We start from the raw sequence: 14,524 nt of genomic DNA, 5'->3' as shown, positions 1-14,524 counted from the left end.
AAGTCGGTAATCAATGGTTACGCTGCCCACCACCACCCTCTTCAAGAAGAGCAAGACATACTCTTTACTCTTGAACATTATACTCTGTACATTTTCTTAAAAACGTCGATGCTAGTGAATTTTAAATGTAAACTCATTCACTTCAGAAAGAAAGAACTTCTGATACACACAACACCGTGGATGAATCTCAGAATAATTATGCTGAGTGAAAGGATGCCAGACAAAAAAAGAGTATATACCATATGATTCCATTTGTATAAAACTCTAGAAAATACAAGGGGCACAAGGAAACACTATGGGGTGATATACAAGTTCATTATTTTGTGGTAATGGGTGTCAAAACTTAACAATTCTACACTTCAAATATGTGCAGCTTATTGAATGTCAATTATACCTCAATATAGCTGTTTAAAATTAAAAAATGAATGAAAACAAGCAGAGGCATTCCTGTAGTTGAGTGGGTGTTTCCCTAGTGGTTTTTCATTCAAGAAACAATGACACTCCCTTAACAGGAACTGTGGGCTGAAAACGGATCTATCCTTCCTTAAGATTTGTTTTAAGATTTGCCTTTCTTCTCTCTCATGGAGTGCTTAGCTCTTCCTTTGAGAAGGAGAAAAGAAAAGGCAATGGCCTCAATTCTCACCCTTCTCAGATTATGTCAATAATAATTGCAGAGGTTATCTAATTACACATAAATCCACCTTGGGTTTTTTTCCTACTTTTTTATCTCTTGTTTTTTCTGAGCATGTCATTATCAGAGAAGAAATAGCTTGATTTCAGAACAAGATTTTTATGAATTAAAAAAAATCTGAAAATGCACATTTATATCTGGTACATCATTTGCTAATATTGAAAGAGCTGTTCTCAAGAACTTGCCAAGGAAGTTTTAGTCCTGCTAATGGATTCAGCCACCCTCCGCTAAGGCCCTCTTTCTGAATTATCTTCCTCTGCCTGGACTTTTCTTTTCAGGTCAGGATCTCTTAAGGCAGTTTGTATCTGCTTCAAGCTCACTGTCCAAGCATTCTCTCCACTTCTGTGGTTACTTTTCCATTTATTTCACTTATTATTTTTTTAATTCTCCTGAGAAGAAAGGGAAATAAAAGGAAAGCTTTTCTGGAGTCTTGTGGGACACATAGAAGTTAATCAGGAAGGGAGGTGAACAGGTTGTTCTTAGCAGAGAGGAAAGCATGCGAAAGGGCACAGAGGCAAGACAATGCACATGGGCAACGCGAAAGACAATTGGTCCCATGCTGTAGGACTGGGGTATGTAGATGATGGAGGCCCTCAGGTACCACAGTAAGGGCCTCTGCTTTATCCTATGATAATGGGGAAACTATGTAGAGTTTGAAACATGAGAATGTCAGGGTCAGATGAGCGATTTTGAAAAAATCAATCTGGCAACCAATGTGAGATTTGGGTTTGGCAAAATTCTGGCAAAGAGATCATTTGGAATGCTGTTGAGTAATCCAATGAGAGAGGATGAGGGCCTGAACTAAGCAGGTAGATGGAATTGAGAAATATTTAGAATAAGAAGCCAACAGGACCAAGTGATTCATTGTCAGTTTCGGGGGTTGGGGGGTTAGAGATGTATGAAAAAAGTCTCTTCCTTCCACCCTTCTGGGTTCTTGGCTGGGGCTCTGTAGCAAAAGACAGATTAACAAGAGAAAAGCATACAAATTTATGTGATATAAGTTTTACATGACCTGGGAGCCTCAAAAAAAGGAAATGAAGATGTGAAGAAGCAGTTGAACCTGACTGTTTTTATGCTAGGTTTAATGAAGAGTGGAAAGTTGTGGGCAAACAAGATAGGACAAAAGGATATGAGCTAAGGGTAGTAAACTGGGAGAAACTTAGCAAGGCCTGTGCATTCTGCTTCCTCTCAGCATCCCTCCATCTTCAGGATGCTGCTTTCCTCCTGGCAAAGGGAGGAGACCTCTTACATGAAGGTCTTATGATCTGCTTCAGGGGAGAAAGGGGAGGTCAGAGAGTCTTTCCTTGCATCTACCATTTCTCAAATTCCTTTAGCTTAAATATTCAATATGCCTGGGTGCCATACTTCGGGGTATCATGTCCTGAACCCCATGAAAGATAAGGAGGGGCCAAGGATAACTCTAGTTTCTAGGCTGAGTAACTGGAAGGAGAATGGTATCTCCAAGTGAAATAGATGGTACAAAAGGCAGAAAGAATTCATTTTCCCCTTGAGGGAAAATGTAAGTTTAGGACATATCAAGATTGAGGTGCCCAAGAATACCCAGAGATATCCAGCAGGTTGTTGAATATATGATTATATTAGATTATTGGTCATTGAAAACTATGTCTGGAAAATTGTGAAAGATTTTGAAATAGTCAAAAGAGATTACTGGGTGAACTTTCCCTGGAACGCTGGGCATTTTTTAAAGGACCCTGTGGGGTCACCTAATTGCAAGGAGCATGTGCCTTTGTCTTTGACTAAGCTATTTCAAAACTCTGTAGAGATAGAAATTAACTTACAGAAAACTATCAGTAATGCAAATGTGTCCTACCCATAACAATGCCAATGCTTCCTGTCCACAGCAATGCAAACTAATTTTTGTGGTAGAGAGTATGTCTCTATAAAATCAAATTCTTCTTTGAGCTGTTTTGAACATCCTTACTGGTCTCCTCATTAAAGAATGAGTTATATAGAATCTCTGACACATGCTCATTTTATATTTGTGTGAGAGCCATAATTTTACCTATTTGAAACTTTTTTAAACAATTTTGGAGGTTTCACCAACATCCCAATGGATTCACCTGACAAAACCAGGTAAACCGTGTTGCTGAAGAACACCTCATGGGCCGCTTAAGCCCAAGCATGTTTTCCTCTTGGCTCCCAAAGTGAACAGTGAACATCGAAGTGGCAATAGTACAATGCTGCTGACTCTGTTTCTCTAGGTTTCTTTTCTTCTCTTTACTGATTTTGTATTTTTGTTTTTGTTTCTGATACATTTACAGCTGATAAATTTTTCCCCAGTGGTGGCAACGATTAGAAATTTGGTTTTATATTCTGACCATTTGTTGGTCTCTTTACATAAATTAATAATTTATAAAGATATATTCTCTCTTGGGTAAGAGATAACAGAGAATCTGGTTGGTTAGTCTTTTTTGTTTGCCTTTTTGTCTACTGTGAGTTCAAATCAGTTAAGACTTCCATGCCCACTGGAGAGGGGAACACTCTTTGTTAGCTGATCTAGTAAGTTTCTGTTTCTGTGTTCACTTTTGACTTGTGGCTGAAGTTGTAGAACCAAGCTATCTGCTCTCTGTGTCTCTGTGTCTTCACAGCTGTAATTGAGAAAAAACTTCACCTTTTGTTGTGAGAGTCTGAAATATTTTACTACCTTTGGAGAGTTTTAGTAAATTAGATTATTACATCTCTTAAAAGAGCTCTGTTCTCATTGGCTTATGAAGATAAATATACACTTATAGAAATAAAATATTTCTAAAATTTCCAGAAAACAAGGAAATTAAACTTCTAAAATTTTGAATGTGATTTTTAAAAAAATCCTTCTTACAGAAATTTCTAGTACAGAAAGAATCCAGGTTCAAATAATTAAAGCAAATCTTTGGCAAACGGTATGCTTTTAACGTTTGGTGAAAAAAAGACAGCTATGTCTTTTCTCAGTGTAAAGTCTAATACAAATGTGTATTTTATTTTAGTTGTTTGTTTCCTGAGTAAGAGAATAATTCGAACTTCCTAAACTTATACAAGTTTATTATCAAACAACATTACTCTTACGTAGTTTTAGGAACATGAAAAAACGTAAATTTGTTCAACAAAACTGAATCGTTATTCGACAAACTTTTTACATTAACAGTAATTACATTTCATAGTACATCGACTTAAAACTAATTTCTATGATCTCTAAGTAACTTAAAACTTTGTACTAATATTAAATCGAGCTAATTATTAGTAATTCTTCGATGACTAGATACGTTCTAAGCATAATTTTAAGTTTACATAGTTTTGATTCTTATTTCTATATGTTATGGAGAGGCTGTATCTCTGCATCAGATTAATAAACGTGCTCATTTTTACCACTTATAAGGTGTAAATCGGTTGTGATGGTCGTAGGATGTTGTTAATATGTTGTTACGAGTTTTAATAGTCTCCTAAAGTGCTTGAATATGACAGTTCTGAATTATTCACCCTCTCATAGAAGGAGGACAGGGATAGACACGCAGAAAGAAACTATGCGCTAGCGCCGGTGTCCACAGAGAGCGCGAACCCCACAGCGAGAAAGAGGAGGAAACCCTGTAACGTCAAGAAGCCTGACTACACCTGTGGAACTTACAATGAATCTTGTGCATGCGTCCACACGCTGTTTTCCGGCCCCACCCCCCCAACCCCCGCCGCCCCTTCCCGCGCGCTGACGTCGTCTTCCGGCCAGCTAAAGCTTTCCTCCCCGAGGCGATGTTCCTTCTTCCCGTGCCTCACGTCATCGTTCTCGCTTCCCGGTAACTAAGGTGATGACAGAGACTTCCGACTGAGGTGGCCGGACGCCGTATTGGATCAGGGCGAACTCCTGAGGCGTGCTAACTGCGCCTCGGAATCAGTCCGGCAGGCGCGGGGGTTTCCTGAAGCAGAAACGATTAGAGGTGAACGTGGAGAAACGTGTGTGCTGAGGCACTGTGGTTTTTGTAGAGCGAGAACTGACTGTCTTGCCCTGTTCCAAGATGGCGGCACGGCTTCTCTGAGAGTCTTGCTTCCGCTCGTCCTCCGGAGAGGCGCTCCTTGATTGGCCAGCGGACGGCGCCGTGGAGTGACGCCCAGGGGCGCCGACCAATCGTCTGAGAGCTGAGCTGGATTTGGCGGTGGGAGCCGGAGCCCGGCTTTTGCGGCTGCGGGTGCGGACTGCTGCGGCCAGGTGAGTGGGGCGCACAGGAGGTGGCGGGCCGAGGGCACGGGCAGGAGACTCTGTAGGGGGCGGGTAGGTTGCTCCTGGGATGAGGCCTTTTGCCTGCGGGCAGAGGAACCGGGAGAATCAGTGACCTAGGGGTCCGCTGAGAGTGACGCGTTCCCCGCCAGGCCGGGCGGCGACCGGCTTCTGGGTCGAGATCCCTCAGAATCGCGGGGTGCGGAAGGGTCCAGCCCCTGTTTTATACCTGAGGAGCTCGAGACTCAAGTGAACGGACTTCTTCATGACAGAGCTGGAGCTAGGACCCAGGTCATTGGACTTCTTTCAAGGATTAAACTGTGCATAAACTTGGCTACTGTGCCCCAAAAAGTTATGCCTTGGTGAGATAAGAGTGGTTCCGATTTTTTTTGGCAGATGCTACTGCAGAGTCTTTCCGGTTCTTTCATTAACTCACTTATTCAGCTATTAATCTCTTCAGCTACCCTTTCCCTCTGAGAATTTGATGTAAGCCGTAGACCCAACTCCCTAGAAAAATGCATGTTCGCTCGTGCACACAATTTTGCGTACAATTTCAGAGGATTTCTTGACCCTCTGAAGTGCCCCGTTGGTTATGTGTCCAGAGTTAAGAATCTGTGCTCCTGAAGGGGGTGAGAGAAAGAAGCAGTGGGAAACGGAGAAAAGGTTTTAGTATGTAGGCGTTTGGGGATATTGGATGGAGCCAGTACCTTTTAATAATGAACTGTTTGGAGAGGGGAAACTCATTTGATGAAGTCTGCTGAGGTATCAGAACATGTTTGGTATTAGAACATGCTTTCATTCCCCCCCGAGTTACCCTTAGCCACCCAAGAAGCTGCAGAAGTGCCCCCTGTGTACACAGTGCTTCAGTTTCCCACTCATGCTAGAAATAACAAATAGATTCTCTAGAGTTTCAGTTGGAGCAAACATTTGGAATTTTTGTGGTCTGGGTTGTGTGTAGTAGAGTAATTGATTCATTTGCCTTTCTAGCCATATGGTATTCCTCTCTTAGTCCAGATTATTTACAGAATGTCTCTTCTCATAATAACATGGAGACGATTATTGTTTAGCACTGCATAAGTGAGCACTGGAGGCCTCTAGTATCAGAGATTCTTTAATTTGCCTTTTTTTCGCTTTATCTTGAGGGGCTTGTTCCCTTGAACCCTAATTGCTGAGGTGTGTGTTAGTCTAGATTTTAGGAGGCAAACAGGATGTATAAAACACTCAATGGAGTTGGCATTATCTGGGTTTGAAGAGCTTAGTCTGAATGGCTATTTTATTACCTGGAGTCTTTCAAGGCCTGAGCATAAGGACTGTGGTGAGAGGAGAGGTCCTGATGAGGGACTCACTCAGCATAATAGCAGACTTTTCTTTGTAATTTTGGTGATCCCAAGTAGAAGTACTTTGGTTGAGAACTGGTGGCTGTTCCCATTATGAATTGGATTCGCACATCAGTATCCAATACCCAAAGGATGGAGGGAAAGGACACAAAAACAAGGTCACTTGGAATGTAAAATTTAATATCGTGGTTACTTTAACAGACCAAGGAAGAAAGATGATTAGGGAGGAAGGTAGCTGGAGGCTGAAACAGAGTTTGAGACTTACCCTTGGGCAAGAGGCTGAAATTGGCTTGGCTGAAATGATTTTTGATCCATGGGGAGGTTAAAATTACCATTATTCAACTTCATGCAGCTTAGATCAAGTGGTTATAAGTTAACCTTTTACCTCCTTTATTTATTTTTTTAAGTGCTGGAGAGGAGAGTTGGGAAAGAACAGTAGTCAAAGATAACTGCAAAGTTAATGGGCTCTTGGAGGCCAGAGGGGAGGGAGGTGTTGTCATCCTACAATGACAGGGTCTTCCAGACTAGGTATGTAGGAAACATTGTGTTAGGTGACTGTCTTCTTTTCTGAAGTTTAGTTGAGAGTTTCACATACAATTAAACCTTTATCTTCAGTTTCGTTTTAGACCATGGCAACATATCTGGAGTTCATTCAGCAGAATGAAGAACGGGATGGTGTGCGTTTTAGTTGGAATGTGTGGCCCTCCAGCCGTCTCGAGGCTACGAGAATGGTCGTTCCCCTGGCTTGTCTCCTTACTCCTTTGAGGGAACGTCCAGACCTGCCTCCTGTACAGTATGAACCTGTGCTTTGCAGCAGGCCAACTTGCAAAGCCATTCTCAATCCACTTTGGTATGAATTCTTTTAAAAACTAGGAAAAATGGTGAACATGATAAGTTATCACTTTTATGTGGTTCTCATAAAAGTCACTAAATTTGGGCAAGTCGTGAAGTTTGAAATGTGTGGTAGATGAGATTCTTAGGTGAAGAATGCTTGTAGAAATCTCCCTGGACTAGTACTCCAGATAATATTAGTACTTAGGGGAATGAGACGGAGGTAGAGGGAAAAGATTTGGAATTCACGTTTGTTTTTTGCTAGTTTTCAGTTTGATTTTGTCTTAACTAGATTTTATTGGAATTTTTTAAGCGTTTTCCAAAAACTTTAGACAGTTTTCTCATACATACCTGGTATGGTGACGTGGTGATGCTGTATGGTAGGAAGAAGCAGTAGATAAAATTTTAACTTGTGATGATTTTATTGTGAGGTGTAACTTTTTTGCACCTGAGATAGTGACCTATGGTATTTCTCATAAATGTGGGCACTATTTGAAAGAATTTTTAAACAGATGAAGAGCGTCATAAATGCTTGTTACAAGATAAGATTTCTGTATGAGGGAACATATTTTACTTCATTCTTCTTGCTTTCACTTAATGTGCCCATATGTAAGAATGCTGCTGTAAGAATCTTTTTAAATGATAGCCACTGATTGTTAATTGTTTAAATGTAGAAAAGGGCAAAAGAGCAACGAAGCATTATCTTGAACCAATTCTAGGTGGTGTGTCAACCCAGACGCATGTCTCTCCAACTTTCCTTCAAGTGAGCTAAGTGAGGTTAAAGTCTGGGAGGTTTTTTCTCTGTGGGCAATGTACTTTTAGTATTGAAATTTAGTAGTTTCGTGTATCTGAGCAATAAAGATGATAGAAAAATCAGGAAGATTATGTTAGGACAACAAGGCAAGAGGAAATAACCCATAATTTATATAAATCAGGAAATTTAAAATATTATCTAGGAAATTGGAAAGAGTGAAAGGATTTAATAATTCCTTATTGCCACTGTTTGAAGGAAACTTTTCGTGTCCTTAGCAGCCAGAACTCAAACCATAGTGAACGTTTTATACACCTTTATCCATGCACACACACGCACAACACATATCTGTGTGATTTACTGAACTTGAAGTTTACATTTGAGTGCTTTCTACCTTAAAAGTAAAAATAACACCTAGTTGTAATATTTCTCTTTCTCACAGTCAGGTTGATTATCGAGCAAAACTTTGGGCCTGTAATTTCTGTTTCCAAAGAAATCAGGTATGTGAATTATTTCAAAAAGTATTTTCTGTGTTTCATTTTAGTTGTACTACTCTGAAAAAACTTCAGTGAGGTTGAAGTTGTGTCTGCCCTGGCAGTCAGCAGTTTCTGCTGAACTCAAGGGGATAGGTTTTGTTAAGCATAATATTGAACGTTGAACATTGGCGTTTTTCTTTTTGACAGTGACTTGGTTTCATTATTTGAGTCCTTGTCGTTTGCTGTGGAGGGGACATAGAATTTCCTTTTCTTTCAGCTTCTCTGTGGGGAGTGAATATCTTACCTGAGAAAACATATATTTCATTTGACTTCAGTTTATTCTAATTGGATGGTGTACATTACTGAATTTTCATTTTCTGACTTTTCTGATTTTTAGGATCCAGGTATCAGTGTTGAGCTTCTTTTGATTTAAAACTTTTTAAAACTGCTGAGCTAGAAGGAGCTCACAAATGATGAGACTTCTCTTTAAAATGTAGTGTACCTCTAATGCAAATGTGAAACTGGATTGTGGTGATCATTGCACAACTCTGTACATTTACTAAAAATCATTGAATTGTACATTTAAAATGGGTGAATTTATGATATATAAACTATACTTCTTTAAAGCTGTTTGTTAGAAAAAAAGTTAATTGTGCCCAACATAATATACAGTGCTGTGGCAGATCTTAGGGTATTAACAGCATGCATTTATTTACTCATAATTGCAGTTAACAGTCTCATTCTCAGATATAGCACCTAATAAGTCCAGTGATGAAGAGTCCAGTGTACAGTTGATGACAAACTATAAGATTGGAGGGGCTGGCCCCGTGGCCGAGTGATTAAGTTCACCCACTCCACTGCGGTGGCCCAGGGTTTCGCCGGTTCAGATCCTGGGCGTGGAAAAGGCACCGCTTGTCAGGCCACATTGTGGCAGCGTCCCACATGCCACAACTGGAAGGGCCTGCAACTAAGATATACAACTATGTACCGGGGGGGATTTGGGGAGATAAAGCAGGATTGGAAACTATAAGCAGGTAACACTCAAGATTTATCCCTGGGAGATTCAGGAGTACATTCAAATCTTAAAAACATTTCTGTACCCTGTTACATTCAGAATTGATGTCGGTGTTTGATATAATTTATTATGAAAATTCTAAGGCATCAAAAGACATTGTCAACAGAGTAAAAAGGTGACCCACAGAATGGGTGAAAATATTTGCAAGTCGTATCTCTAATAAGGGATTAATATCCATAATATAGAGAAGTCCTAAAAGTCAACAATTAGAACAAACAACCCAATTCAAAACTGGGCAAAGAATTTGAATAGATATTTCTCCAAAGAAGATATACAGATGACTGATAAGAACATGAAAAGATGCTCAGCATCATTAGTTATTAGGGAAGTGCAAATCAAAACTATAGTGAGATACCACCTCACACTCATTAGCATGGCTACTATCAAAAAAACAGAAAATAGCAAGTTGTTGGTAAGGATGTGGAGATTGGAACCCTTGTGCACTGTTGGTAGGAGTGTAAAATGGTACAGCCGTTGTGGAAAACAGTATGATGTTTCCTCAAAAAACTAGAATTACCATGTGATCCAGCAATTCCACTTCTGAGTATACCCGAAAGAGTTGAAAACAGTCTTGAAAAGATACTTGTACACCCATGTTCATAGCAGCATTATTCACAATAGCTAAAATGTGGAAGCAACCCAAGTGTCTATTGATGTATATATGGGTAAGCAAAATGTGGTATATACATACAGTGAGATAATCAGCCTTAAAATGGAAGGAAATTCTGACATATGCTACAGCGTGGATGAATCTTGAGGACATTATGCTAGTCACTGAAGACAAATACTGTATGATTCCACTTTTATAAGGTACTTGGAGTAGTCAAATTCATGGAGTCAGAAAGTAAAATTGTGGTTGCCAGGGGTTGAGAGAGGGGATAATGGGGAGTTGTGGTTGAATAGGTTCAGGGTTTCAGTTTTGCAAGACGAAGAGTTCTGGAGGCAGATGATGGAGACACTTGCACAACATGAATGTATTTAAGACCCCTGAACTGTACACTGAAAAAAGATTGAGATGGTAAAATTTATATGTATTTTACCACAATAAAAAAAATTGGGGGAAAAAGTCAACCTATAAGCTGTGCATTTAAAATGTTTGCAGAGAGTTAAAAACAAAAGAAAACACCTATGACATGTTAAGCAGAAAAAGCAGGTCATACTATTGTATATACAGGATGATCTCAGCTGTGCTTAAGTAGAAAAAATCTGGAAGGAACTAAGCCAAGATGTTGACAGTAGTTGCCTCTAGGTGATAGGACTGTAAGGGTTTTTTCTTCCTTTTTTCTTAATTTTCCTGTACTTGCCAATTTTTCTATAATGAATGTGTGTTACTTTATTGATAACAGCTAAAATAATAAACCAAAGTAAAAGCTTTATTTTTCCACATAGACTGTTAATGAGACAGCTAAAACATCAGCCCTTAATTTGCAGGGCAATGCTTAAGGAATGGTTTTGTGAGGCCGGCCCCATGGCCAAGTGGTTAAGTTCGTGCACTCCGCTTCTGCAGCCCTGGGTTTCACTGGTTCAGATCCTGGGCATGGACATGGCACCATTTGTCGGGCCACGTTGACATGGCATCCCACTTGCCACAACTAGAAGGACCCACAACTAAAATATACAACTATATCCTGGGGGAATTTGGGGAGAAAAAGCAGACCAAAAAAAAAAAAAGATTGGCAACAGTTGTTAGCTCAGGTGCCAATCTTTGGGGGAAAAAAAAAAAGGAAATGGTTTTGTTATTTTTGTTTGTTTGGTGAGGAAGATTGGCCCTGAGCTAACATTTGTGTCAGTCTTCCTCTACTTTGTATGTGGGACACTGCCACAGCATGGCTTAATGAGCGGTGTGTAGGTGTGTAGGTTAGTGCCCAGGATCTGAACTACAAACCCTGGGCTACTGATGCAGAGGGCGCAAACTTAACCACTATGCCACCAGGCCAGCCCCAAGACATGGTTTTAATAGTGCGTTTTCTTAATCATTTAGAAGTTACAACGTAACCTAAAACTGCATTTTAAAAAGTTAAAACGTAATATAAATATAAGGCAGGGTTATAAATTTAAAATTTTGATTTTTATGTTTTAGTAACGTATTCTCTATTTTGTGCTTCCAGAATAAATGTATGGTCGTTAGCTATTTTTATAAATGGAAAAGGTATAATGTAAGTATCTTTTAGCCCTAATAAATCATTGCTTTTTTGTCTTTTCAGTTTCCTCCCGCTTATACAGGCATATCTGAGGTGAATCAGCCTGCTGAATTGATGCCCCAGTTTTCTACAATTGAGTATGTGATACAGGTAACTTGTTTGTCCTGCATCTAATGAGCAGCATTAAATACTGAGTTTCTCTTGAAATGCTTTCCCTCCCGTGTCTCTTACCTGTCTGGGCTATTTAAAGCTGTGTGGGCAGCAGGATCCTGAACATTTGGTTATGGTGAATGTGCACTTGCTCGCCTTGCTTTCAGGTCTTGATAGAAGGCTACCAAAAAAGGGAGCACTGATTCAGTTCAGACTTGGAAAATGTCTGGCGTATAGAAGACATTCAGAAATGTAGAGTAAATTGTCAGGTACAGATAGTTTTTTTAATAAACTTTTTTTTTAAGATTTTTAAAATTTTTTTCCTTTTTCTCCCAAACCCCCCAGTACATAGTTGTGTATTCTTAGTTGTGAGTCCTTCCAGTTGTGGCATGTGGGACGCTGCCTCAGCATGGCCTGACAAGCGGCGCCATGTCTGCACCCAGGATTCAAAACTAGTGAAACCCCGGGCCGCTGAAGCGGAGTGCGTGAACCCAGCCACTCAGCCACGGGGCTGGCCCATTGATACAGATAGTTTTTATGTTTAGTTTGTTTTAATAGAAACTGTCATTTAATGAGGTCAGCAGAGCTTTGTTTAGAGGTCCTTATCCCCTGACAGTAAATATGGATGCAGACTTATTTACATACCTGATTTGCTTTAAAAAGAACTGGTTGTATCTATTTGTATACTGATCATTATGCTGTTTTTCTTTGCATAAAGCGAGGCCCTCAGTCCCCTCTGATCTTCCTCTATGTGGTCGACACGTGCCTAGAGGAAGATGACCTTCAAGCACTCAAAGAATCCCTGCAGATGTCTCTGAGTCTCCTTCCTCCAGATGCTCTGGTGGGTTTGATCACGTTTGGGAGGATGGTTCAGGTTCACGAACTCAGCTGTGAAGGAATCTCCAAAAGTTTTGTCTTCCGAGGGACCAAGGATTTAACTGCAAAGCAAATACAGGTTCGTGCCTTGGTTGTACACAAGTAGGAGCAAGGGTGTTTCTTAAAAGTTAGTTAGTCATTGACTTTTAGTATTATGGGAAATGAGTGTTTCTGGTCTTTTTAGGATATGCTGGGCCTGACCACGCCTGCCATGCCCATGCAGCAAGCACGACCACAGGAGCACCCTTTTGTTTCAAGCAGGTGAGCACTGACAGAGAGTATTACACCTACAGTGGTGGGTGTGCAGGGCAGTCCACTGGAGTGACGGAAGAAAACTCCCGGAACTTTTATTTTCTTGTTTTTAGAGAAAAAACTAAATGATTAAGCTTAAGCAATATTTAATGTTCAATAATGCACCTAAGCCATCAGTAGATATTTAAAATTTATAACCAAATGGTATATATACTTGTGGCAGATTTGCTCAGGATGTTTTTCCTGTGAGTGTTTTGTTACCACAAGGATTTTGAGACAACTGTACTCAATCATTCCTCTCTCTTACACATTGCTGTTGTCCTCTCTGATTCTTAAATAAAACTGGGAACACCGAAAAGGGGTCTGTTGAGTGTCCTCAAACAAACCTGAGACCAGGTGCTTATTACACTCAGCCTTTGAGTGGCTGGGGCTGTTCCAGGGTCAGATTGACAGTTGGCAGACATGATAAAATGCATTGCCTCACATTCTGGGGACAGCCGCTTACTCTGATGAGAAGCTAGCATTTGTCTCTGTATTACTCCTAAGGCTCAAAAGAAACAAACTGATGGGGCCGGCCCCATGGCTGAGTGGTTAAGTTTGTGCGCTCCGCTGCAGTGGCCTAGGGTTCACTGGTTTGGATCCTGGGTACGGACATGGCACCACTCATCAGGCCATGCTGAGGCAGCATCCCACATGCCGCAACTAGAAGGACCTACAGCTAAAAATATACAACTGCGTACCAGGGGGGCTTTGGGGAGAAGAAGGAAAAATAAAGTCTTTAAAAAAAAAAAAGAAACACAAACTGAGTGTCTTGAGAGTGATGAAGGTTGTCCACATATGTGAACCTTACATGGACTGGGTTCACATTAGGCATGTCTTTAGGATTTCTTTGCTGCTTAAAATTTAATTAAACTGATTTGCTCCTGTTTAAATTTATTTTTTTCTGTGCTATGTATATAAATTGCTATGTATCAGGCTTTAAATTATGTTCCTGAATAAAATTGGTTTGAGTTGTTTTCTGTTTCTAGTTAGAGATAACTTTGAAGAAAAAAATTGCAAGTTTTTTCTACTCTGAATAATTATTTTGAAGAGTAGTAAGTATGTGTCACCCAGGTCTAAAGACCAGAGTACTTTATAAACCAGGATTGATATGTCCATTCAAAACTATGCAGGTTTCTGCAGCCCATTCAGAAGATTGACATGAACCTCACTGATCTGCTTGGGGAGCTGCAGAGGGACCCGTGGCCCGTAACTCAGGGGAAGAGGCCTTTGCGATCCACTGGTGTTGCTTTGTCCATTGCTGTCGGCTTGTTGGAGGTAACTCAGAATTTACCGGAACCTCTCAAACCATGCAAACTTGCTCTCAGAAGTTGTGTTTGTTGGCCTTGTTTGAAAATCAACTGTGATCTAAGTCAGCTGACTGTTAATTTAGCAGCGAATGGTTCAGTCATTATTATTATCCACATTGAAGGAGCCCCTCAATGTTTTGAAAATACCAGATGTTTTCATGAGAAACAAGGCATTAGGGCAATGGGAAGTACACACAGTAAATTAATAAAAGTGTGCAGGGGCTGGCCCTGTGGCCTAGTGGTTAAGTTTGGTGCACTCCACTTCAGTGGCCTGGGTCTGGGTCCCAGGCACAGACGTATACCACTCATCTGTGACCATGCTGTTGTGGCAGCCCACGTACAAAATAGAGGAAGATTGGCAACAGATGTTAGCTCAGGGCCAGTCTTCCTCAGC

At 40.5% G+C, this 14,524-nt stretch overlaps 1 protein-coding gene across 2 annotated transcripts in view; it reads left to right on the top strand.

Moving 5' to 3' along the window:
• The first annotated feature begins 4,452 nt into the window (after window positions 1-4,452).
• SEC23B (SEC23 homolog B, COPII coat complex component) overlaps window positions 4,453-14,524 on the top strand; it is a 43,367-nt gene continuing 33,295 nt past the window's right edge. Inside the window, exons 1-8 of one of the 2 annotated variants that reach the window (XM_046679184.1) lie at window positions 4,454-4,614; window positions 4,693-4,883; window positions 6,845-7,079; window positions 8,254-8,311; window positions 11,567-11,653; window positions 12,372-12,608; window positions 12,714-12,790; window positions 13,954-14,098. In XM_046679184.1, coding sequence (XP_046535140.1) covers window positions 6,859-7,079; window positions 8,254-8,311; window positions 11,567-11,653; window positions 12,372-12,608; window positions 12,714-12,790; window positions 13,954-14,098 — 825 coding nt within the window. In that variant the 5' untranslated portion in view covers window positions 4,454-4,614; window positions 4,693-4,883; window positions 6,845-6,858. Of the gene's footprint in view, window positions 4,884-6,844; window positions 7,080-8,253; window positions 8,312-11,566; window positions 11,654-12,371; window positions 12,609-12,713; window positions 12,791-13,953; window positions 14,099-14,524 lie in introns of both variants that reach the window. The other variant, XM_046679183.1, reaches the window with a different exon arrangement.

The sequence above is a fragment of the Equus quagga genome, chromosome 12 (assembly GCF_021613505.1).
Source record: "Equus quagga isolate Etosha38 chromosome 12, UCLA_HA_Equagga_1.0, whole genome shotgun sequence".
Taxonomy (NCBI): domain Eukaryota; kingdom Metazoa; phylum Chordata; class Mammalia; order Perissodactyla; family Equidae; genus Equus; species Equus quagga.
This window is presented reverse-complemented; position numbering and strand designations above follow the sequence as displayed.